Raw genomic sequence first — 27,396 nt, 5'->3', positions numbered from 1 at the left:
GAGGGAAAAAAACCCCACCACAACAGAGAGAGAGAGAGAGAGAGAGAGAGAGACTGAACAGATGCTTCATGTCTTCCTCAATAAAGTTGTGTGTATGTGGCATGTGTGTGTGTGTGTGTGGATCCGTTGTATCAGCATTAATATACTGGCTCCCTCTGTCAGGTTGAGGAGGAGGAGGAGGAGGAGGAGGGTGTGATGGAGAGAAAGAGAGTGCCTGGTCCTGTTACTGGTAGAATGTGTTTTTCTTGCTAAAGTTATCAGGGCGGTTATCACCTCTCTCTCTCTCTCTCTCTCTCTCTCTCTCTCTCTCTCTCTCTGATGGTGGATAAGGCCTTGCCTTTATTAGCCAGCGCTGACCAGATAAAGACCTGGTATTGATCCCAGGTTGAAAGAGCAGGTTCGTCAAACATGGCTGATTTACAGAGAACTGATAATGGCAGCGCCGGGCAACTGAGGAACCCCAGAGAAGAGAGAGAGGAGTAAATCAACAGTGGGATGGGGAGGCGTGTGTGTGTGTGTGTGTGTGTGTGTGTGTGTGGAGGTGGGGGGGGGGCGGCGACACAAATAAAGAAACAAAGACGCCAAGTCAGTTTGCTATCGACAGACAAACTTGCTCAAATGTGCAGCCTCCTCTGTTCTCCCATCTTCTTCTTCTTATACAATCTAATACACACGTAACCCACTTCTCACCTCACACACACACACACACACACACACGCGCACACACACACACACACCTAGCTAATCTCTAATCTCGTCTCGATTAGCACCTGACAGAATTTCCATGGGTTTATCAAACCAAGCCAACCAACAGACGCTTATCACTCCCAGCCCCAAAATTTCACAAGAGCAGGAATTTTTGAGATTAAAAAAAAAAAAAAACACAGCTAGTGAAATCTTGAATAAGTCAAAAGAATATGAATGGAAACTCTGCTATCACACCTTGCAAGGGTGGCTCGGGATAAGAGGTGCATGAGGGGTTAGATTCACCGGAGCCAAGATTGAACCCGGAGAATTATTATTATTTCTTTTTATTCATTTAGACACAATAGAGATAAAAAATAAATAAATAAAAAATAAAATAAAAAAAAAAGAGTGATACATCTGGACAGCGGCAAACCTCGTAATGGTTCTTCGGTCTTTTTCGAGTTGTCGCTGGGTGGCGTTAACGGCCTCCTGGCAGATAACAGGGCGGACATCGCTCGACGAAGGAAAAACTTCCAAGTCGTGTGATGAGGACATAAATCTGGTAATAACCGCTAATAAACTGCCTGTTAACTAGACGGGTGGCGAAACCTTTTTTTTCAGTTTATCTGATCATATTGTAAAAGAATGAGCGTGAGCAAAAGTTAATTTGTGTCCTTTGCAAAATAGGCTTGGCGACGTGGTGACTATTTGAGCTCTTAGTCGCTAACCGAGCTTTGTATTAACACACTTCATTCAACTTGTGTGTCATGACTTTGATGCCAAAACTTCACTGGATCCAGCTGGTCAGATATGAATATTTGCTGTTTTATATTTGGTTTGGGTATTAACGCGCGCCTCCACGTGCGTCTCCGGTGACCACTTGTGGTCGGGTCTCACTTCCCCGCTCTACATGCAAATGTACATTTGTACATCGGTTCCATTTGTAAAGACCAAATGCGCTGCCTTCACCTGAATTTGAGGAACTTCCTGTTTATCAGACCGCAAACGAATACAACAACAAGTAAGTTGGGGAAAAAAAACGATAGACGCTGCTGGAGCTGAGTGTTTCTGGGGACTGGGCCTCGCTGATGACTGTACGAAAACACGCAACTTTATTCACCGATTTTGGTGAAACTCCATCATTTTACGGAGAAAATGTTTTTCGGGTTTTCCCTCCTGATGGACTGATAGCTTTACTTGTTGCTAAAGTAACCGCTAACTGTAGCTGCCATTCGCTAATTAGCTCGGTTAGTCTACTAGCTGTAAAGCTTAAATAAAGCTTTATTAAACCTCCTTCTCTCGGGCAGCCCAAAGCTCCGGGCGCTAGCGGTGCGAAAACACCAACACTCCCCCGGTGCTCCGAGCTCACGGTCCGGGCAGCGGAGTGCTAGCTGCATGGCTAACTGAGCTAACTAGCTAACAGTACCTACAGTTAGCGGTTACTTAACAACAAGTAAAGCCGTCTGTCCATCAGGAAACTTCTATTTTGCCTGTCGTTGCAGCTTCTTCTTCTTCTTCTTCTTTAATGAGCGAGTGAGTGCGTTCTCCCGCTTATGCAGAGGATGTCAGGTGAGCGGGCCGTCCTTCCCGTGGCCCAGGATTCGCATTCGCGTACACACCGCTAAATGAATGTGGCCAGACCACCTCCGAATGTGGTCTGAGCGATCGGATCTCAATGCTTCTTCGTATTTAGAGCTGTGATCAGGTCACCCAACACGGATGTTAATACCAGGTGTAAACAGGGCCCATGAGTTTTGGACAGCAGTCACATTTTAACAGCAGGTATCTTTTTTTTTTTTTTTTGCTGGACCCATTTTAGAGCTTCAAAGTCTTTATGAGAAGCACTGTCAATCTTTAAATTCAATAGACGGTACATCTACAATCAAGCTCAGGAACAGTTATAACTGTTGCTGCTGCTTGTTCACTCTTCAGCTTCTTTTTTTAAAATTGATTCTCGCGTTAACATCATCTGCTTGAATCCTATATCTGGCTTTCTCCCTCTTTTCACCTTCGTTGTACAGCGACGTGTACGGCGGAGGGCTGGAGCTGTCGCCCTCTGCTGAATCGTCCGGGTCCGAGGCTCCCCCCTCCTCTCCCGATAGGCTGAGGTTGTCCGGCGTGTTCTCCTCACCACCGTCGAGATCACAGAGTGAACCTGCAGAGGCGAGAGGAGGGAAAATGAACAACCGGAATCCACTGTACTCGGCTTCCTGCTGTAACATCTGAAGAATTGAACAAAGTTTTTTGTTTAAATATACCAATTATATCAGGTCTCGACAAACAATGCACATGAATAATATCACCGAAAGCTCCATCAAGCACAGAACTCTAGGTCTGCAGGAGGAAAAAGGATTTGAGTTTAATTGTCTTCCCATGGGCCTCAAGTCTAAACGGACCGGTGCAGGAGAGGTGAAAAATAAAAAGGAAGTGAGATTGTTAAACAAGCTACTTATGATTGTATGTGCTGTGGTAGGGAGGGGGAAAAAAAATGCCCTAAACACACTGATCCATTTTTTTTTTTTTTTTTTTTTTTGACTGGACTCATTCAAAAAACGGTTTCAAGAATTGGACACGCTGAACGGTCTAATCCAAAAGATTAATAGCAAGAAGCCAAGGGGGACCTTAAAGCCAAATTACAGTATACCTAAAAATGTAGCTAAAAGAGTGATTAGTGCAGGGCTGATCTGTATCAATTACAGTTTCATAATCCCTGCTGACCATAGTAATTATACAGTACTTTTGATCTATTTTAGCCTGTTTGAAGATTACATCCAAAAAAAAAAGAATCTCAGTTAATATGGATTTAATGTGACTTTTTTTTTTTTTTTTTTTTAAATTGCTTCATTAATAATACTCCCTTCTATAAGATGGATACAGCGGGCTGCTTTAATGGTACATTAAGAGCTCTGAACCTTGAAACGCACGGCCATATTTGTTGGGGTTTTTTTCCTTTCCTGTGTCTGTAGACTTAGAGTTACAGTTATTAGCGTTTCAAAACATGATGATTCTGAAAAAAGGGGCGGTTTCTATTACGTTCATCTGATCATCGGATGACATGCTTCACTCCCGGCTCCCGAGACAATACCACGACAGAGTTATTCATTCAGGGTAACAATTTCATTTAAGAGGATTAAGGGAGCGCTAGAATGAAGCAGAAACGGTTAATATGCTGCCGACAGCCGAGGGAGAAAACAACTCGCGCGCGCACATAAATGATGATGATGTCGTGGAAAGTCAAGGAGGGTGGGCACATTGTTTTTGAATAACTGAATCAGAGTGAAATTAACACAGAGAGAAAACCAGGACTTTTTTTTTTTTCCCCTCCTCATTTTCCCGCCATTCTCCTCCCCGCCCCCCCCCCCCCCCTCCCCTCCCCTCTCTATCCAGAAAGGTTGTAAATTAATTTTCATTAGGTTGCGTCGAACGAACAGAGGGATTGTTTCGGAGCTAAAGCCGTGACTGGGGGCGTATATATTTACAATACTGGAACAAAAGGAGTCTATAATCTATACAAAGCACACAACAATACCCATGAATGAAGAAGCTTGTAGAAAAAAGGGAGAGGCAATTTTTCTAATTCTGTTAATTTCACTTCCAAAGCAATTAAAAGCAGGCAGAGATAATGCTTGGAAACAATCGCCGGCTGACAAAGTGTTTCTGTCTTTGTAAATGAAACATCTTTAGGCTAATTTCAACTTCCACGCCTGCATGGTTCACTCTAATTTCAGATAAAATGAACACTGCTAGATTTGGACCTTTAAATTTTTTATTATTTTTTTTTTTTTTTTAAGAATAGAGGAGGAAGAAAAAAAGATCGATCCTGTACACAATATTTTTGAATTACGTCGCCTGAGCTTTTGCGAGATCTAATTTTCAGTATCTATGAGGACATTTTCATACAATTAATTTTCCTTTAATCATAATTGTACAAAGGGACTTCTCTGTATAAAATTCCAATTATATTTCCTGTTTAAAATGTAAGTTTGAATCATGATTTCTTTCCTCATTACAGCTCTGGTTTAATGAATCAATCACTGCATCACTGCTTTCAGACATCAAATGGCGTGGAAAAAAGTTTCAGCTCCACTTTCTCCTCCACTTTTATCCAAGGAGAAATATTCTCTCTTTCTCCCTCTCTTCCTGTCTCGGATAGCTGGCAGAAAGGATAGCTGGGCCATGTGTGATAAGTGCAGAACATTCGGCTTCATTTGCCAGTCTAAAAGTAAAAGCCTTGTTAATTGTTATGGCGTGATATCCACAGGAAAATTGGACTGAACTCATTTAAGAGATGGAGAAATAATAAAGAAAAGACATAGCCCACATGTGTATCTCTGTACAGAAGGAGGGACATCAATTAAGTTTAGACTTATCCAGCAGCACCACTGAACTTTCTAGGTTGTGAACTAAAGAAGGAGGATCTTTTTTTCATATATATATATATAAAAAAAAAAGCCTGAAGCTTTAATCTATTCATATTTCTTAGGGTTTCTTAGGGTTCTCGGGTGAGCAAAACTTGTGAAATGTTGAAAGAAAAAATCAGTTGCTGGACAGAGAAGGGCTCTTGTTCTTGGTGAATGTTCTCTATGATGTGCAGACCTTTACACAGTCATAGATAGGAGAACTTGTAAACAGTGCGAATCAACAAATTCATTTTGGATTGCTTGAGAGAGGTTTATGTAACAAGACTTGCTCCTTTGCAACTGACAAAAAAATGGCTTCTGGGAGTTTAAAAAGGAGTAAATAGCGGAGCTGTGCTCAAGATCAACTGGACTAAAAGAGATTTAAAACCAAGATCGCGTCCAACCAACAGTCCGAAACCCAAAGACTCTGCTTTTACTGTCACAAATGACAAAGAAAAGCAGCAAAAAATCCTCACATTGAAGAAGCTGGAATCAAGCAAACGTTTTGACATTTTTTTTGCTTGTAAAATGACTGAAATGATTTATTGATTATCAAATTTGTTGGCAACTAATTTTTCTTTCAATCAAATAATCGATTCATCGAGTAATCGTTGCGGCTGTAGTTTCTTCAGTTCGATGATTTTGTCTGAACAACAGTTAACAATCCCAAATAGGTTCAATTGAAATGAAACTCGGGCTGCGTGTCATTTGAAATCTTGCAAAAATCGGAAAAATTGAGGAATATAAAACAAAAAGTATGACAAACTGCTCGAAAGGTTGGTGTTTAAAAAAAAAAATTCCTGATTTTAGATTAGGGACAGTGTGATTAAATAAGGGGGTAAACAAGGCAATAAATCTGATCTGAAACTTTCAAAACCTGAGAGTTTTCAATACTAAAGTGCAAAAGTTCAAATGCAGACTTCTGTTAGGTGTCAATCAACTGGAGCGGAAACAAATATTCTCTATTAATGGGATTAGTCCATCCACAATCATTTTTAATCCTAAAATGCCAAATATTCTCTAGTTCCAGCTTCGCAGTTGTAAGGATTTGCTGGTTTTCTTCGTCTCCTGTGATGACGAACTGAACATCTTACATTTTTGACTTTTTGATCGGACAGAACAAGCAGACTGACTCGGCCGTTAAGTCACATTGCGATGGTTGTGACTTTTCGCCGTTTTCATGAATCAGTTATTCGAGGCATGAAAGGGATTGTTAGTCGCAGCCCCAGTGGACAGGTATTCAATAAGTATTGAGGATCGATACCCCGGCCTAGGAGAGGCCAAACACCATAACATGTTTGCAAAAGACATTATTAAGGTATTTCAGGCAAACGCAGCTTGAATTAGGGACAAAATGATAGAGGAGTGGTCTTGTGTTGACTGAGGAAAATTCCAGTCCACCACCAAGAGGAGACCGAGACAGACGCTGGGTAGTGCGGGACCACTTGAGCTCCAGCGCCGCAGCGGCTGCAGCTGTCTGTCTCGGGAGGCACGAGGAGAGGCAGAACAAAGTGCTGCAGCTGATGAAGGCGCCCAAGATACTGCTTTATTAACTCTCCGTCCACATCAAACCTGCAGCAAGGAGCTCGCTGATTAAACACAGAGACAACACACATCAAAAACCCTGCGTGCTCAACCAGCCTGATTAAACAGACGCAAGAGCCTCGCCGCTCTCACGCTAATAACCCACCGCACACAAAAAAAACACACACACACACATTAGATCTGAAGGCAAGAGAAGCAAAGGGAGAGAGAGAGAGGGGGGGGGGGAGAGGCACTCTTGTATCAGAAAATCACAGACTTGTGAAGAGACACATTAAATGATATTTAGAGAGAGAAAAGGAGGAGAGAATGGGGAGGAGAGGAAGGGATGTGCGAGCTCTCGAGAGAGAAAACGGAGGCACCTGACACGGAGTCGCGCGCTGGAGAGGCGCCACTTATTGATCAGAAGTGAAGAGAATTACCCACCACAGAGGGAAATACTTTTAATCAACTTTGCACTTTGAACACCCCCCCCCCCCGCCCCCCCGCAACGTTACATTGGCTCTTATCGCAGCTCCATGGCCGCCCACCCCTCCCATCCCTCCCATCCACCCTCACGCAAGAGGGACCATCCGCACGTGATATCGACCTGTTATATTCCGCTTCAATAAAAATCAGCTTCTTCTCCTCAGCTTTCAGGATCTGAGCTGCTAACGGCCCCCCATTGATTACTCCGGGGATGACAAACTCAAGCAAAAGCCATGGATTTTCTTTTTTTCTTTTTTTTTTTTCCCCTCCGACAGATCTGAAATCCCCGGGACTTATTGACCGTCCCGCATCATCTTCACATCTAATGTGATGATGATGATGATGATGATGAAGTTCCCAGATTGCGATGGGGGAGGGGGGGGGGGGGGTGCGATAGGTTACACATAATGGTTGCCGGTCATTCAGGCATCTGAACTTTTTTTTAGGAACCCCAGATTGAGCCGATTTTACACGGCTTTCTCCGAGCAACAGTCGACACTCACAGCTATTTGATTTGCAGTGATAGAAAATGGACAGAATCAACGGTCAAAATAGTTCTTCAGGCGTTTTTCTGTTAATAAATGAATCAACTACTAGTTGAAGCGCTATATCGCGGTGATGGAAAGATTTGACCTACAGTAGACCAGCCGGGCCTGGTGATTGTTTCACCAGTAGCGCAATATTATGGGGTAATATGTGGAAACTTAGAATTATACTGCAAAAGCTTATGGCCTGGTTTAAAAAAAAAAAAAAAAAAAAAAAAAAAAAAGAACAAAAGTTTATTCAACATTGTTTCCACTTTGCACTGTACTTCGAACGAGCAGGAAATGGGATAGTGCCACGGCTACAACTCCTCCTGCTAGCAATAGCAATACTAATATCACTAATGACACTGATGATGAGCTGCACTTTCAGTTGCTACGTAAGGAGGTTGTTAAGCATATCAGGTATTCCTAAATAGGTGTGAACACGCCTCAGCCGATGAGAAGAGCCGAGGAGACCAACAATGCGTTTTAGAATAATAAGCGATTGACCGGGGGAGTGCCACAGAGTGTGTGGTACGGAATACCTCTAAGTCAACTTTCGTAGGAACTACAACAACTGAGCTTGAAGGTCCGATTTCGTATCATAGCCGAAGTAATTCGTCGATCAATCGATTCGTTGAGCTACAGAGAATTACACTAATAATAACTAATTGTGTCCATTGCATGTCACTAACAATATCTAATTGTATATGGTCTTTTACAAAAAAAAAAAAAAAAACTGGACCTGGTCTGAATCAAACATCCAATCAGGGTAATCAGGGGGTTCTGTGTTTTGATTCCTCTCTCCCAACCGCTCTGATTCACGTTCAAGGTGGAACCTTCTGTAGAAACGCCCTCGTTTGTACAGAGTCCAAATGCGATTGGCCGGGTACGCGCTGGCTAACCCTGATTGGTTGTTTGATTCAGGCCTGGTCCAGACTAAATACAAAAAGGGACGGGGGTTATCACACACACACACACACATTTTTTTAAAGGAGCCCTTCAATTAGATATTGTTAGTGACATGCAATGGTCAAGATTAGTTATTTCGACCGAAATTACAATTCAATAACATTGCCCGCCGTAGCTTTAAGGTCATTTTTCAAGCAAAAATGTCAAACATTACATTGTCCCGGTCTCTCAATTGTGAGAATTTGCGTCTTGTCTTTGTCTTATTACCTGTGAATGCGAGCAAGTTGAAGACGTCACCTTGGGAACTGACATTTCAAAGACCCACTTGAATTGATTCTAATAAGACAGCGTTGACAGAGCAGAAGTTGGACCACACCATACTCATATCATTTTCCTATAAGTGAAAAATTATTATTTGGATGTCAACAAATTGGCTACTGGGGGAAAAAAGCAAGATGGAAAAATGTCCCATCACAGCCATCGATGAAATACATACTGTAAGGGCTGATAATACTGCAGTGATAAATGAGTGAGCTGATGCACTTGAACGCAGCAGGACACCGAGCATTAAAGGCCCGAAACTGCATGAGCACAATGTCAACATATATATATATATATATATATATATATTTTTTTTTTTTATAGGATTGATATGGGAAGCTAGACATTACATACCAACACAGCTGCAACATATTTAACACCTTTTAAAAGTTACTTCTCACGTCAAATTCTTAAATTGATTAAATTGTAAATAAGACGTTTAAAGGCCTCAAGTTTCTCTCTCCATTCCAACCTGCAGTCTCTCCTTTATGTTGGCGCTTCCTCCTCTCTTTCTGTCAGTATCTCTCCATTCCTCATCCCCTCTTATCCCCCCACAACCACCACCACCACCACCACCACCACCTCTTTCTTGTTCTCCATCCCCTTTCAATATCTCTCTCTCTCTCTCTCTCTCTCTCGCTCTCTCTCTCTCTCTCTCTCTCTCTCTCTCTCCCCTCTCCATCCCCTTTCTTTTTTTTTTTTCCTTCCTTTCTCGGTGAAAAAGCGTAGTGACTGGGAGCGTCACTCTGTGCGGATAGCTGGAAGCCGTTGGCGGTTATCGGCTCCTGCAGACTCTCTCTGCCGGTCTGATCTGTCTCCTCTTCATTAAGCAAATACGCCGACGTGGAAATGAAAACATAATAGCTATTTGATTTCCAGCGAGATATTTTGCATATTGGTTCGGAGCTGATAGCGGAATTTCATCAAGTCGTTTTTTTTCTCTCCTTCTCTCTTCCCTCCCTCTCCCGCCGCCGCCGCCGCCGCCGCCACCACCACCACCACCACCACCACCTCCCTCCTTCCCCTTCCCTCCATCCTCATGCTTTCAAAACTGAATTACTGAGCTGGGCTGGCTTTCAGCGAGATTTCTTTACATTGCTGGGAAGAGAAAAAAAAAAAAAAAAAAAAGAGAGAGAGGGAGAGAGAGAAATCCAGTTCCCCAGGAAGACTAGGCTACTTAACCGATTAAATATCCCCCCATATTCCCATCTTTTTTTTTCTCTCCCTCTCCCTTTTTGATAACAAGGAAGAAAATTTAAAGAATTCACTGTGCTTTAGGTTGACTATACTAATCAGAGATAGGAGTGAGAAAATTAACTCCTTAATGAGCAGAGCTGTCTCCCTGATAAAGGTCCTGGGGAGACGGCGGGTTGGGACACTGCCTGAACCTTGGGAGAGAGAGACATAGAGACAGGAGTGAAGGAGAGAGACAGACAGCAATAAAGCTGGCCAGCAGATGGAGGAATGGAGTGTAATGCGGGGGTAACAATTCGTTTCCCTCGGAGGAGGAGGAGGGGGAGACATTCGCTTCTTGGGCATAAAGAGGGCAGGTAGGGAGATAGCAGCGATACTGCCCCTATAGCGCCACAGATACCCACAGTGCCTTGCATCAGCGCTGGCTGTGATGGATGGTCCAGTGGCGGGGGGGGGGGGGGGGGGGGGGGGTATCCTTCATGCCTCCTGGAGAGAAAAGCTAGCCCTGGAGGAGAGGATCAGCAGCCTCTTCACAGCGGGCCTATCTGATAGGCCAGCGCATCTCAGGAGGACTATTCACCGGCCCGTCCACTGAAATAAATCTCCCCGCTGCTGCTTTCCATGTTGGAACACCGTGTAGCTTCAGTTCTGATAGCAGTCCTGCCGTGTCACAGCTGCGGCCCCCGCGGACAGGCCGCTGAACACACACACACACACACACCTTTGCCAAAAGGTTCTGGAGGTATGGAAAGTGGGTTCTATATGATTATATCTACAATGTTTCTATGATTCTTTAATTTTCTCAAAATGGTTCGGTCATTCCCGAAAACAGCTGGGCACTGGAGGTTTTATCAAGCGTTGCTCAAACAGGAGGAAATCTGTTTGGGGATCAGCTCAACACACGTTTGGAGTATTTACATTTACATTTTACAATTCTTAAAACAGGAGGATGTGAATATTTATTCGTTGTTTTGACTTCATTTGGACTGTTGAGTCGTGTTTATACTTAATGTTATTCCACGTTATTAATCGAATTACCAAATACATTCAGTAAATCAGTTCATAATAAAAATGCTTACTAGCTATACCATAAATTCAAATGTATATTATTCATATATATATATATATATATATAATATTCAAATGGGGGGGTGGGGTGGATTAGCCCGTCCAATACCGGGTTGGTGAGGCCGAATTTTATTGGTGAAAATACTTGTCAGTGCTTTCTGCAGGACAACCAATGTAATGCTCAACAGCACCGCTGTTACAGAAAAACCTCCCCAAACCTAATGAACTCGCTGTCTCAACTTCGCCCCCCCCCCCCCCCACATTGCCTTAGCTAAAAGGTAGGCCACTCCTCTTTATTATGGAAAGTCTGTTATTCAGCTAACTGCACAGTCAGAGAGACAGAACATATATAATCAAAAGGATCAGATACCTTAAGACCACTAAACTTCACACATCAATTTGCTGTCAAAGCCCCTCCCCCTCGCTTGTGGGGCATATTCGGGGTAGGTCCTGGGGTAGAAATGTCAGTAGCTGCACTTTGTACACAGTTCCCATTAATGGAGGACTGCTGTCCAAGTAGGGACGAAGCAATCAACGGACCAATATGACGGAGTAAGACGACCGAAAGGTTAATAAGGACCGGGCTTTTCCACCTTTTCATTTATCAATGGATCACTGAGGCGTCTCACACATTTCCTGTGTAACGCGGAGTGTGGAGACACCTCGTGATGTGCTGGATCAAGTCTTTGCTCTGGTATTCTAGTTTCACAACCGTTTCTTCTCTGGCAGCACTTCAGAGGAACTCACCCTGACAGACTGTTTCATGTTCCTCAAGGACGCCTCACTCCCACATACATCACAAGGGAGCAGCAGTCTACAGTTTAAATGCGGCGAAAATGAGTGGTATGTTCCTCTGAGAAGCGAATGAAAAGTGAACATGTGTGCATTGTGATAAGACAGTAAGGGGGAAGGAGTGCGTTTGTATCTTCCACACTCACATTTCTCAAAAAGAAAAACTACCAGCTTTCATATTACAGATAAATAAATTAGGTCAATTCACTTTTCTGTTTCCCCATGTTATGTTATTGCCACCAAAAAAATGCACCGGCTCCCCATGTTTCACATTCACCTGCGTGTTCAGGGAGCTTGTCAGACTCTTCTCAGACTGGATAGCGTCACAGCGTCAGGCTCCAGTACCAGACTATCTGTTCCGACCAGGAACTGGGAAGTACGTCTAACTCGGTGCGCAACGTGTTTTTGGTTCAGGCCATAGGCCGCATATAAAAGATGGCCGACGTGTCTCCACTTCCTCCCACTGTGCAAAAATGAAGCCAAACTCTCCGGGAATCTGCACAGTGGTGACTGGGGGGTGGATACTTTGATTTTCCACTAACATGGAGGGGAGGGGGGCTTATATATATATGACCTATACTGCAGCCGGCCACCAGGGAGCGAACGGGACGTTTTGGCTTCACTTTCGGGGGAGCGGTCATGTCGTCCATCTTTATATACGGTCTACGGTTCAGACCCATATACATTAACTCGAAATGGATCACATGTAACTCATGCTTAAACATATTCACTTGTTTTAAATACATGAAACACAATATCTATGACTCCATCTGCAAATCAAGTTTTAGTGGCGAACCCAAGGCTGAGAAATTCTCATTCAATATATACATATATACACATATATATATACACATATATACATATATACACATATATATATACACAGCCTGTCATATTGGAGGGGTGATATGAAATATTCTCTTTTTAATGAACTGGTAATGATAAAATATCTCAGAGAAAAACCGGGGTAAGAACAGGTGGTTTTTCAGAAGAAAAAAAAAGAGAGAAGGAGGGGAGGAGTTTGGAGGGAGGGAGGGAGGGGGGGGTAGAGAGCAGTTACCATGCAGCCCGAGCTGAGACCCTGGACTATTGAAGCCAGGCATGCAGACGAGAAAGCCAGCCGATAAGCCCGGCTGATAAAAGATAGAAAATAGCAGCAGATTTGAACTTTCCCACCGTCCTAAGATCCACAGGGGGGGGGGGGGGGGGAGGAGTTGATTCAACTACTTATTGAATCCCTTCCTATCTACAACCCCCCACCACCGCCACCCTCACCCCAAAACCCAACAGCCAGGCAAGGCCAACACACACACACACACACACACACACAGAATTATCAACATAATGTAATCACATACTGCAGAATTTAAGAGTTAAAATATCCAACATGTTTCATGGAGAGGTCAAAGAAAGGCCAAGAACTGGTTTCTGTAGACTACTACCATAGTACACACACACACACACACACACACACACAAGGTCATACAGTATCTTAAGTCTAACCATCATCGCTCCATCCTCAAATCATATCAAACACACTGTTTCTTTCCATATCTCTGCTCCTTTCCGCTGATATAAAGATGACTTGGCCTTGAGTAAAATAGCAAGAATTGTTTCACACACTTCGACATACAGACAAACACACACACACACACACACACACACACACACACACACACGCTGTTTGGTGAAATAAGGTCATTCCCGTATCCGACATGTTTTTGGCTGTGAAATTTATAGATGGGATTCACTCACAGGGTCTATACTGCAGACGCTCTTTGGCACGAGTGCTCTCACGCTATGATATCCCCCACACACACACACACACACACACACACACACACACACACACACACACACACACACACACACACATACACACACACACACACGGTGCAAAGATAGACCGGTGATGACAAACCACATACAGTGACTCGAATTCTGCATGTATTCAAGATTCATTTCAGCTGGAGGTATTTTATGCTTCTCTGTGGGTTTACGGAAGCTTTTCATGAGCGGACAGATAAAGTCACACTACAGCTTTATAACTGACACACTGCACTTGTGTTTATGCCTCAAAATGGTGTCGAAGAACAATAGCTCTTCCTAGTTCTTCAGCTCATTTTAGCAGTGTAGTTAAGAGCAGTGAGTAAATAAAGCTCTAATGCCATAAGCATTTCTGATTTTCAACCAACAACAACCACATGCAAGACTCAACGAAAATGATGTACACGAAAACCTTAAAAAAAATTGGGCTATTCGTACTGCTGAGAGTTCTCTTGCGGATTCCTTGATTTATCTTATCATTTCAAAACCTTGTCACAAAACTGCAGGCCACTTTTGACACGTTCCTCTTAGGCAATGGTAGGGCTGCACAACGAATCCAATTTCAATCTCGATCACAATTTTGGCTTCCCACAGTTAATGATCATCGTGAAATGTCTGGAGCAGAAGTATTTCAGATTTAAAGGCTAGAATGAATCACACGCAAAGAGTGCAAAACACCACAAACATCGCAGCGCGGTGAAAGCATGAATACAACTTTGCTGACATTACTGACATCACTGAATAACAGCGATGCTTCACCGTAAAAAAAAAAAGTTTTGGTACAATTTGATTTATATTTAGCTTCCCGGAGACGCACTGTGAATGAGGACCAGTCTTATTTTGATTCAAAGGTTTGTACATTAGCGGGAATGTGGCGCAGCATGGAAGTGGGAGCGGCGCTCTGTTCATGTCAAAGTGCAATAAAAATATTTTGCCCCTAAAAATCAATGAACGATGGCGATGAGCAACCGTGATCCTGAAGTCTGGTCATTTGTGAAACGCCTCCGTGAGCAGCATATTTCCGAGCAACGACGAGGTCTTGTGTCATTCGTTGGTATTCTGCATCAAACTAACAAAAAACTAGAGGAGAGATCAGATCCAGGTAGATCAGAGGCCTCAGCGTATGGCCCCATTAGCAACATGTTATCGTGCATTTGTGTGTTGGACTTTTAGTGGGATCAGTGTTTGACTGTGTGTGTGTGTGCGCGTGTGATATAATAAGCCTGATTGCGATCCCTTTCTCCTTGATCTCAACCCTGAATAAAAAAAAAAAAAACGGGAGGCACATGAGAGATTATAATGGTATGCAGGAGGAAAAAGAGAGAGAGAGAGAGAGAGAGAGAGACAGACTCCCTCCAACGTGCCCCCCCCCCCCCCGGAACACCACGTCTTTGACAAGAAGCAGCTCTGTGTCAATACTAAGGGAAACAAAGATCTTCAGCTGATGAGGTGTTACATTTTGCATTGTTACATTTTGTATTTTAGCTTATCCAAGCTATTTCGCTTTTCACTTACTCGTCTCTTCCTCCCCCTTGTTTAGCTAACTCGCCCCCCCCCCCCCCCCCCCCCCCCCTTCTGACTGCCCTCTCAAGTAAGGGCCTTCGCTTTTGCCTTTTTATCCGAGTGTCAACCCTGAAACCTCATGTCAACTGTACAGCTACACAGAAGGGACACACACACACACACACACACACACACACACACACACACACACACACACACACAGATGTTTCTGCTGGTCCCAGAGACTAAACACACAGAGGGAGGGAGCGAAAACAGCTCCAGCAAACAGAGACCAAAACATGACTGAGAATGCAACAAGAACTGCCCTGGGGGCTGTGTGTGTGTGTGTGTGTGTGTGTGTGTGTGTGTGTGTGTGTGTTATGCACAGAGGGGACTGGAGTAAGTAGTGTTAGGTAGTAGGGTTAGTGGCATCCGGCTCAGTCAGTATCACCCATCTGTATTATTAGGGATATGATGCTATTTGAATTGATGTAATTACAGTGAAAGTAACCGACGCTACTGTTTGTCAATCTTCCTGAAGACAGCTGAGGTGTCACATGACCTTAATGATGTTTCAGTGGCTTTTCCACCGCTGGTCCCGATATTTTGGGAGCATTAAAAAAAAAAAAAAAAAAAAAAAAAGGTTCAAATATTACGTATCAAACTAAATACCACCAGCAGGTGACTTCAACCGAAAGCTGTACCTGCTTTCAAGAAGTTTAAAAATATGTCCTAATTTGCTTTATCTTCCTCGCCATTAACGTCTGCGTTTTCATTGTGCTGGAATTAACAGGCGAAATGAATGTCATATTTGTTTTGTTTTTTTGTTAAAAAGAGCGACACACACCTGAGTAGAGGAGCCACCGTGAGTGCTTTCGACCCTCAGACATCAAATTTGAGCGATTTTGAGAGAGGATTTGCACGTAAACAGGTGATAAATATATCTACGTCACAAACTTAACTGCTTCCCCTTGCATCCGGTCTTTATGCTAAGCTAGACTAACCACGTCCTAGCACCTTATCCGGACTTAATGCACATGAGCTGGGCATGAGTGTTTGTGACCCAACCTGAGTGAACCCAGCTCGTACTCCCGTCTTTGAGACACAAACCCAACTCAACCGTGACCTGACTTCAAAGAATTGTGACCAGTTCAACATTTCGCGTTTGAAAAATCAAATAATAATTCCTATATTAGGATGGATTTGCACTTGAAGTCAAGTCTCGCGTAAAGGTGGATGTTTAAATAAGCACCGATCAGGCCGAAAAGAAAATTCACATTTCCACACGACAGAATCCCATCTGTGTGATCTCCGGCTGTCTACTGTACATCTGCCTCTCCCACTGCCAAGAAGAGAGGAAGCTTCTACCAGGAAACCCTCTCGGAGAAGTAAAGAGAAATACCACGAGAGAGAGAGAGAGAGAGGAGGGGTGGGGGGTGGGGGGTAAAAGGGCAGAGAAGTGATAGAGATAAAGAGACAGACAAGCAACGAAAAAGACAAAAAAAAAAAAACAAGGGAAAAGAGAGATGGAAAGATGGTGGGGGGGGGGGGGGGGCAGTCTTTTTGTTGGAGAGAGAGCAGAAATAGAGAAGAGGGGAGGTGGGGGTGGGGGGTGCGCCACTCACAACTTTGCTTTGCATCTGTTATCTCCGCCTCCTGTCACAAGGCTTAAAATAAAATAAATAAATAAATAAAAAAAGTGAGATGGTGGCAGCAGTGTTGGTGCGATAGCCCCGTGGAGCATGGAGAGGGGATGTAAAGGAGATAGCTGGTTAAATATAACCCACTACATGGCTGGCAGCAGCAAAGAAAGGGGGTATTTTCAAGAGGCAGGGCATCACTGGAGCCCTCACTGCACAGATAACATCCATGTTAAGAATGTGCGCGTGTGTGCGTGTGTGTGTGTGTGTGTGCGCAAAAGACATATCCATAACTACTCTACTGATCGAAGACACACGCACGCACAAGCATCCGAGCCCAGACATACACAATTACTTTTACACACTGATGGAGGAGAAAACAAACACACACACACACACACACACACACACAGAAGCAGAGCCAAGAAAAGACGCGCTCGCTTACATCTATGTATCTCTCTGCCTCGCCAAAGGAAGTATCAGCGACCCCCCCCACCCCCACCACCACCACCACCACCACACACACACATGCCCCCCCCCACCCCCACCCCCTCTCCAACGCAAAAAGTCACAACGGGATTTCTGATGGGAAAAATGTGCTTTCCTCAGATGATGGTCAGATAGAGGGGGAGTACAGCCAAATGTCAAAGATGATAAATGGAAGGGTGCAGAGACAAGATCACACACACACACACACACAGGCAGGCAGGCACACAGAGCAATACTCTTTTCCTCACTCATAAAAGCACACATGCAAAAATAGGTACACGCACACGCTAACACACACACACACACACACACACACACACACACACGCTGGGGCTGCAACTATCACTTGTTTGAGGAATCTATCAAAGCTGACATCCAGTATTCAAATAATCTCTAATCAAGACACCACACTTTGGAGAGAAAAATAAATATAAATGCTCACCTTTCTTGACAAATTGAAACGCCGTCGGCCAGTGTGCGAAAGTTCAATTCGGCATTAAATCGCGACAGCGAGCTTCACATACCAAGATTAAGCCGCGACTAACGATTATTCCCATTATCAGTTCAACGACGCGCCTGTGCTCGATGACTGGGTGAAAAACAAGGGAGCAACGGTCCGGAATGAAAGATAATTAGCCCACGATGATATAACAACAGAGAAAAGCAGGAAGAAAAATCCTCACACTGGGGATTTGAAAAGCAGAGGAGCCCCCATTTTCCACCAGGAGCTCACTTCAGTTCACAAATGACATAACTCAAGTATAATAGGCATTTGTTCACAAATGTTCTGGGAGAGTTTGACTCACACATGAAAACTTTTTTTTTTATATATATAGATATATAGAATTCTCACAAATAGTGATGTCAGATACAGGCCACAAAATATGTAACGGGTAGAAATGACGCACCTTTACTATTTCCAGCCTTTCCAATGTGACAATTTGCTGCTTTTCTCGGTTTTATATAATTGTAAATGTGTTAGTTGCAGCCCTACAGCGAGTACAAAAACAAATGATCAATAATAATATCCTTTTATACCATCATGAAACTCTGCCAGATTAATATACACCCAAATACAATACTCTTTTTTTTTTTTTTTTACATCATGACTCTTTTGTTTTGTTTTGGTTTTTTTAAATCAATACATTGTGCAAATTAGGAAATCTCTCATTAAATACGTGCAAATCAACAATGTCTGGATATATGGGTAACATTTCACCAATTTTGGTGGAAGTGTGTAGTATAGTAGTATATGCAATATATAATATATACTTCTTTGCCCTTTGGCCATGAGGGAAAACAAGGACACTTTCCATCTTGGCCTGCCAAATAGGGGTCAGAAGCCGACACAGCTGTTTTGGCTCTGGTTGGGGGGGGGGTTCCGTTTCTTGCTCAAAGGCACTTCAAAAACACAGGAGTTTGACCCTGCATCGTCCAGTTGAAGGATGGCTCTGTGTCCACTAGATTAACTCATGGTGGACTCGGTATCTGATCATTAGGTGACACCCATGATAGCATGCGTGCCTTGTCTTTCTTTGGCCTGGCCTTGCCCTGTCTGGTCTGGTCTGGTGTCTTCTGGGGGCTTTAGAGTTGTGCAGCCTAGCCTAGCCTAACTGAGGTGTGTGTGTGTGTGTGTGTGTGTGTGTGCCCGTGTATATATACGTGTGTAAGTGTGTGTGTGTGTGTGAGTGTGGATGACTTAAGAGATAATTTTAATATCAGGCCGGTGTGGCTTGCTGATAGTGTTTTAAGGCAGGGCCCGGTGGACTGAGCGCTGGTAGTACCTATCTGTAATTAGTAACCATTCCCTATCACTGATAAGATAAACTACGTCTGACCTTTTCCGTTTGGTCACCATAGCAACCCAACACCCCCACCCCGGCACCACCACCCTCCCCTTCATATTATTTTAGTGATTAAACAGCAAATAGCACCGAAGATGTGAGGAGCTGATAGGAGCATGATTAATAATAGTCCTCCACATGAGTTGTGTGTGTGTGTGCGTGTGTGTGTGTGTGTGTGTGTGTGTGCTGAGGAGGAGGGGCCCGTCAGTGTCAAACAGTCATTGTGAAAAAGGCTTGGCTTGGCTTTCTGTGGTGAATAATGGAATTCAAGATGAGCCGAAAGTGAAATAAAAGCAGCGGGATGAGAGCCACTCTCTGAGGATAGGGAATATTAACATCACCCTCTCCCACACCCACTCAGCTTTTGCCCACCGTGGCCCTTGCGTTCTGAGGGGCCATGCTGTGGAAGTGCTATCCGTCGATGAATAATGAATGCCGGATTCCAGGGTTACCTCCTCCTCACTTTTAAAACGCCACACTGTGGTTTTAGAGTGGTGGGCAGGAGGGCTAACTTGAAATGAGAAACTGAATGTCGTTCTTGATCGATGTCCGTTACAAACTTCCCCTTGCTGGGGCAACAAAAATAAATAAATAAATCACAAAGTCATTGTGGAGATAGTGAAACACTTGCTACGAAATAACATCTATCGAAGTATCAAAAATGAACCAGGTTCTTCCGTCATGTATGATACTCGCAAAACCACCTTCCAATACAAAATGCCCAGCATTGAATTTAGCTCTCATATCAAGACTGCTAGCACAGTACATGGCCACTTTGAGACTGAAGTGTTGCTCTTTAACAGTATACGTATAATATAGCTAATCATTTGTCAAGTAGGACTACTGTCAAAAATAGCTGTGGGTTTGGTGATGGGTGCATAACATTATAATTCTATTAAAAGCTGAATTACGTGGCGTTTTTACATCAAATGTATATTGTCCTATCTCCGTTCTTTTTTAACTTGGTCTATCAGCATCAAACGACAACCAGCACAGAGTTTGAATTAGCGACGATATCAAGACTCCAAAACCCCACATCCCTCAAACTTTAATGTCAAGTTCCACAACCCAGTTACTCGTCGCCTCTCCCGACGGTGCTCGCCAGTGGAGCCCTCCTGTATCTCCCACTTCCCAGCAGAGTCCACTGAGCTCAGAGCGAGGCCTTCCCCACTCCTAGGAAGCCTGCTCTGTATCTCCCTCCATTTGCATGCCAGGGAAACGGCAAGTAGGTATGCAAAGCGGGACCAGTTGACCGAAAGTTTACTGCGGGTTTGCTGAGGCCAGGCAGCCAAAAAAAAAAGCTAAGCAGAATCCGACCGACTGTTATCGGCTGACTAAAGACCTATATCTAACCCTCCCTTTCCCTCAAAGGTCCTTGAGAAAGCAGTCGCCAACCAGCTGTGTGACTTTCTACATGACAATAGGTTGCTTGAGGACTTTCAGTCAGGTTTCAGAGCTCATCATAGCGCAGAGACAGCACTGGTGAGAGTCACAAAAGACTTGTCTCTGTACTTGTTTTGTTAGATCTTAGTGCCGCATTCGATACCATTGACCATAACATCCTATTACAGAGGACTGGAACATTTAATTGACATTAGAGGGTTACTTAATGCAGATAATAACCAGCTTAATAGCACTAAGCTGGTTTAAGTCCTGTTTATCGATCTCAGTTTGTACACGTTAATGATGTGAATCCTCCATGCACGCCAAAGGTAGTCACGGAGTTCCACAAGGTTCTGTGCTGGGACCAATATAAATACTGCTGTATAAATACTGTGACAGTATCAAAACGTTCAGTCCATGGAGAAACGCACACAGCCCTTATCCTTTTAAACGACCCATCAGGACTTCCGTGAGGTTGTGATGTCACAACTGTACAGTCACCACACTCGGCGACGCGCCCCCCCCCCCCCCCCCCCCCCCCAGCAGGTCATCTGCTCCAGGCACAGGGACGCTCATCCACCCGCTCAGTCTGTCTTAAGTTATCGGAGCACTCTGCTCAGGACTACTCTTCAGGTTCTTGGAGGTTGTTCAGTTTGTCTAAAACGGCTTGTTTCAGACAGAGGGGGGGGGGGGGACTGAGGGGCTGCAGAAAGGGCCAGGAGAAGATCATGTTGTATAATCCAGTCTTTCCGAAACGTATTTTTAGTAAAATATATATATTCCTAATTAAAATTATTTGTAGAAAGAGATTTTGCTGTTGCATTTTTTTCATGTATTTCTAAATGCTGTGAGCACAAAAAAATGAAATTCCTTATCTGTTATCCAGATATCTCAAAACCTGGACCAAGTAAAACCAAGTCCGCATGGCTAGATTTTACAGTTTGTTTCTCAGGGGATGACCGGATTACAACGATTATTTCTCACGTTTCAGAATAAGGGCAGGTCTCCTGGCATTGCAGTCATTGGGGTTGGGGGGTTGGGGGGGGGGGCAGAGGAATGTGCCCAGGAAGGCGGATTTAGCCAATCAGATGAGTGTCAGCCATCCAGAGATATTTTAGAGATAATAAGCATTCTGGGATATCTCTGGAAAATTCCTGCCCCTTACAGTGGAGAAGATAATGGGTGCCATACACTGCTGAGTGATGTGGACGGAGGCAGGGAGGCAGGATCAGATTCACACAAGCAACATACACCACCCACACACACACACACACAAGCTTATACATACTGCTGCTGGTATAAGCACTTCCGAGCAGCACTTTGAAGGCAATGTGGCTGTGGTACACACACACACACACACACACAGGGACACGGTATGTCCGCATGATTGCTTGAGTAAGCGAATTAGCCTCAGTGATGGCTGAGGAGGCAATAAGTTGGCAGAAAAGAGGGATAATCTTTTATCTTTCACCCTCCCAAATGATTTCTTAAAGTCTGTATCACTTCCCTGACAGTTGACGTTCCACTTTTTCGTCTTTCATTATTTATTTATCTATTTTTGCTTTGTGTGAATTCAGCTAAAATACTTCTAAAGCGCTTAATGGCCCTATCGCTGCCTCAGATCTGCTGCCACATGCTGCCTTTTCCCCCGCTTCCCCTATTTCTTGAGATATTCTCCGGCCCAGCCCCCGAAGAGCTGTCGTTTTATCACACAGTCTTGACGAGAATGACACGGCCAATTATTGACAAATTATTCCTTCATAGAATGACAGTAAGACAAGGAGAGGGGCGCGCGAGAGAGAGAGAGACTGTTGGCTTGATGAGTGGAACCCACGCCAACGCCCCCCCCCCCCTAACAGGCCTGAGGAAACAGGCGTCTATCTATCAGATTCTATTAAGAGAGCGGCACTTTGGCGAACAAAGCTGCCCGCACCCCGCCACGCATTAACTGCTATTATATACTCATGAACTTGGTCACAATCACAATGCCCCCCCCACCCCCCCCTCCCAACGACATTCTCCCTTTTGCACATTTTTAGTCGCCCTTTGTGCGCTTAAGAACTCAGAACCGCAACGCTTTCCCTTTGTGTGTCTGTGTGAGTCAAAGACTGGATATAGGAGATGATGATATATATATATATATATATATATATATATATATATATATATATATATATACAAAAAAAGACACTATTTTTTTATTTTATTTTTTTTTTTTTAAGGGGAAGCTGACTAAGCTCCATGCAGTTTTTTTTCTATCACCATTCTGCTTCACATTCATTTACATGGGAGTTGTCCAGTGCCAACCACAATCGAAAACAAGCAATAAGTCACCCGTTTCATTTACTGTTAACTGGTGGAAAAGTATTCCGACGTTCTTCCCGAGACCGGTCTCTCCAGCGAGCTGCAATCTCGGACATTGGTACCATCTGAGCAGGTATTCCCCTCCGCCAGACTGACCCCACAGCATGTGGATGTTGCTATTTCTGAATTAAAAACCAGTAGGCAAGCTGACCAGAGATGCTAATTTTGAAAAAAAAAAATCAAAATTAGCATCTCTAGTCCTACTAACGAAGTATCGTATCAAAGCCTGATAATCAGAATGTATTGACAAACTTACACAATGTTGGTTTTGGTATGCTCTGGAAAGGTACAGCATAAATAAACAATAAGACACAATCGGAATAACACCAAACTTATCATTTATAAGCAGAATTTTCTGTCAATATGACTCATGTCCATTGCTTTGAGCGGGCACTGTCAGACAAGACGGATCGATTTCGTGTTTTTGACATGACAACGGGAAAATTCTGCCCGTTTACCTGGAAGGCTTGAGCGCAGAAGCGTCGTGAAAACAGGGGACAAGAGACTTTCACAGCTGGAGACAGGTCTGACCTGTACAAGCATTTTTGTCGCATCCTTAAAAAAAAACGAATTTAAAGAAGGAGAACGTTTGGGGGAAATATCTTCTCATTATCGTCTGAATGTTAGTTCTCTCCGACATTACTCATCCATTGTGCCACTGAGGTTGTTTCTGTTCCTCCGACAGCTCTCCTGGTTTTGAGGCGCAACATTACCGATAGGTCTTGGGTGCTCGGTATGAGCGGCTTGACACTCAAGACACAGTACGACATGTTTAAAAATGTCGGCCATTGAGCAAGCTCCGCTGCAGCAGCCTCCTCAAAAGTTGCCCATTTTCCGCAAGCCAACAGCACTTGGTTTTTTAAGATTAAGATTGAGATTAAGATAGACTTTATTAATCCCACAGCAGGGGACATTTACAAGTCACAGCAGCAAAGACACAGCAGACAAGCACTTGGTTGTTGTTGTTTTTTTTTCAAACACCTCGCATGCATTTAAACATAGCATGAGTGTAAAAGATATGGCCCATTTGAACTGGCCCGCTAATCATAAGTCTAATGCTTTATCAGTCATTTGTACCATTCCTTTTGAGAACCACCTCTCTTATCACCTGCATTGTAATCGGGGGGGGGGGCAGAGTTGGCGACCGATGAGAACTTTGACACCACACAGTTAGGCCGGCAGGTAGGTATCCCTTAAGCATGGGAAAGGTCATTTATGTGTATTTTTCTGGTCTATTTAGCCATTTTGTTAACCATTTTAGAGCCACTGCTGTCAAGTAGGGATGTAAATGATGAATCCATTGATTGTTAGGTCAAAACCAAAAGATATTCAATCAACTAGTGTTTGATATTACATTTGAGAAGCAGGAGCTAGTAAATGTTTGTCCTCTGCTTGAAAAACACCTTACATAATGAATTGATAATCAAATAATGACAGCTGCTGATTCTGTTGATCAACTAATCAAACAATTAACTAATTGATTCAGCTCTGACTACAAGCGCATGGTGTCTGTCCAAACCCTGAGAACTTTGTTTTTCAGATCTCAGTTTCCTAACAATAGTCAAGCTAAATTAGGGGTGAAACGATACGCAAACATAACAGATTATTTCACTTAATATAAACATCATATATCTTTGATTACGCTTTGGAAGAAGCAGATACACAATATGTATGGGATGTTTCACTTTTTCAAATGAAGAGCGGGGGGAAAAAATGGGGTAAATGTAATGGGAACGTCAGAGTTTTAAGGACTAAAAACATCAGAAATGACACAGAAACCTGGCTGTGAAAATTCAAAAAAAAAAAAAAAAAAAAAAAGAAGGAAGTGAGCCCTGTTCCAGGAGTAGAGAAAACCATGAAAGGAATAGAGAAAAAAAGGAAAAAAAGAAACACAGACCAGGACCTGACCCCTCAAACCACGACTGATGCCAAGAAGACCTCTTTTTCCTCTCCGACTCCCCTCTCCGCCACCCTCCTCTTCTTTCCCTTTTTTTTTTCTCAATTTCCCAACCCCACACGCCCCTCCCTATTGCTCCGCTTTGCCAAGTCCACATCGTCGTAACGAGGGTGTAGTTTCTTAACATTCATCATCGCTGAACTCTGAAACTTTATCAGCTCTGGATAGCGGCGCCACAGCCCCGGCCCTGGCTTTCTCAGCTCTCAGATAGGTCTGATAACGCGCTGATAGATTACAGCAGATTGTTTTACTTCAGGGGACACTGCTGCTGCCGCTAATACTAATACACAGACAAGAATACTCGCTGGGGACAGGAGGGGGAGGTGGGGAGGAGGGGGCAAAGGAGGCACAAACAGGTAAAGGCGAGGAAACCCACGATGAGCTGGAGGATAATTACGGCCGGCGTCTGATATGTCCTCATTCTGCCTCCGCAGTCATTTGTGGAAATATAAGCTCGCGCATTTGGATTTTGCGCATGGCACGCAAGTTCAGGCTAACTATTTTGTAAAAGTGGTGAGATGCCACTCAGGTGTACACACACACACACACACACACACACACTTAAACAGGTAACCTGAGTTGGTGGGGGGAGCAGAGGATAGAGCGCCAGGTGACCTACAGTTAAAAATAGGGTCAAGTGTGAAACACAAGGATCTCTCTCTCTCTCTCTCTCTCTCTCTCTCGCTGTCTCTAAGGGGGTTTATTGGCATGGGAAACCGACGTTTACATCGCCAAAGCAAGTGTGTCTCACTCTCTCGCTCTCTCTGGGGCAGAGAGACAGTTTTCTGCTTCATAAAATCTCCCGTCGACAGATCCTAATCTCAGTCGGAATACCCTCATAAAAATCTAACCTCAGAAAATATGAAATATAACCTAATGAAATATCTTTCCGAAGATATTAAATTAATGGTTCATCATTCTTTATTTCATTTCATTAATCTTCCTGCAGTATTCTCTCATTTCAGTTATGGATTTTTCCAGCCTATTTTTGCGGGTGTATTCCATCATAGCAACAAAAAAAAAAAAAGAGAGAGAGAGAGAGAGAGAGACATTATTGTATAAAATGACTATAAAATATCAAGGACTGCTCATGCAAAAACGAGCAATGACTTTCAGAGAGCCACATGGAAGCAATAGGCCGCTGAGTCCGATGAAAAGATCGACATCAGTGTCATAACTGTACGTCCACTGCACATTAGTCTTGAATGTGTTTAGCCTGGCTTAGCACAAACAGTGGAAACAGTTCGCTCATCCAGCTACGTCGTCAAAAGTGGAAAGTCTTGAAAGTCAACACTAGGAAATCTATGAAACGTCACGTTTTTAACCACATATTTAAGACTTATCTAAAGAAGAACATAGCTTTAGGGTGGCTTGATCTATCTATGTACTGTATACAGACTGTAAAATACATGCAGCCAAGTGTGTGTGTGTGGGGGGGGGGGGGGGGGGGGGGGGGTGTTCACGCCTCAGACAGCCTTCAAACTGTAATTAGTAATCAGCAATATGGGGAATATCTGACAAATACAGTATGTCCACTTGGTGAGAAGAGCTCAACAAGCCAGTGGCAGTTACATCGAAATAATGTTTTCCTGTTCTGTTCTGCCAAGGTTACGTCACTCGCCGCAAAATATCACCATTTTGTCAAAAAGAAAATGTGGGGGCGGGCACCCTGGTGGCTCACCGGGCAGAGCGTCCTCCCACAAGCGGCCTGGGTTCCATTCTGCTCCGGGCCCTTTGCTGCATGTCATCCCCTCTCTCTCTCTCTCTCTCTTTCTCTCTCTCTCTCTCTACCACATTTCCTGTCTCTCTCCAAGCTGTCACTATAAATGTCTTTAAAAAAAAAAAAAAAAAGCTAAGCTAAGCTAATTTAGCCTGGTAAGTGACTGTCAAAAGCACCACAGCAGAGACAGTCATGGTCAGCCAGTCAGTCAGTCAGAACCCCCAGTCTCCCCACATCCCTGTACCATGTAGCCACACCTCATACAGATAGGGTCTTTTTTTTTTTTTATTCAATGGAAGGGAGGGTCGTGGCAAAATTTGAGGGTGGGCTAACTCTTTAAAAGCTAGTTTTGGATAGATAAGTGGAAAATATTGTGTGGTCGCAGTCCTAGTTCACGCCAAATGCCTGGATTTAATTTAATTGAATCTAATTTATAATTTGGGAAATATTCTTATAGCCAGAAAATAGCTTTCTCACATCCAACTGTGGTCTGGGGCAGCTGTGAATAAATAAATAAAAGCAATTTTGGGAGCAATAGGGACTACTAAGCTAAATCATACTAAACACCCGTGAGTGTTTAGACACACATGCAGTCAGTCAGTCAGTCAGCTGGGAATTCAGTGCTATTGTATTAAGCACAGGAGCAATTAGGGAGTGGGGTCAAGTGGGGTCAAGCTGCTAACCTGCCCGTCTTCATGTCTTCTGTTGGGATGCTACCGGACAGCTCTATGTCGCAAAGCGGCCAATGACGGCGCCCCATT

The 27,396-nt window shown here is 43.7% G+C and overlaps 1 protein-coding gene across 1 annotated transcript in view; it reads right to left on the bottom strand.

The window, feature by feature from the left end:
• The window catches only part of zfpm1 (zinc finger protein, FOG family member 1), an 86,413-nt gene that overhangs the window by 43,390 nt on the left and 15,627 nt on the right, over window positions 1–27,396 (bottom strand). Inside the window, exon 2 of the mRNA XM_070907855.1 lies at window positions 2,696–2,842. Within this exon, the coding sequence (XP_070763956.1) occupies window positions 2,696–2,842 (147 nt within the window). The remainder of the gene's footprint in view (window positions 1–2,695; window positions 2,843–27,396) is intronic.

Source organism: Enoplosus armatus, chromosome 6 (assembly GCF_043641665.1).
Source record: "Enoplosus armatus isolate fEnoArm2 chromosome 6, fEnoArm2.hap1, whole genome shotgun sequence".
Taxonomy (NCBI): Eukaryota; Metazoa; Chordata; class Actinopteri; order Centrarchiformes; family Enoplosidae; genus Enoplosus; species Enoplosus armatus.
This window is presented reverse-complemented; position numbering and strand designations above follow the sequence as displayed.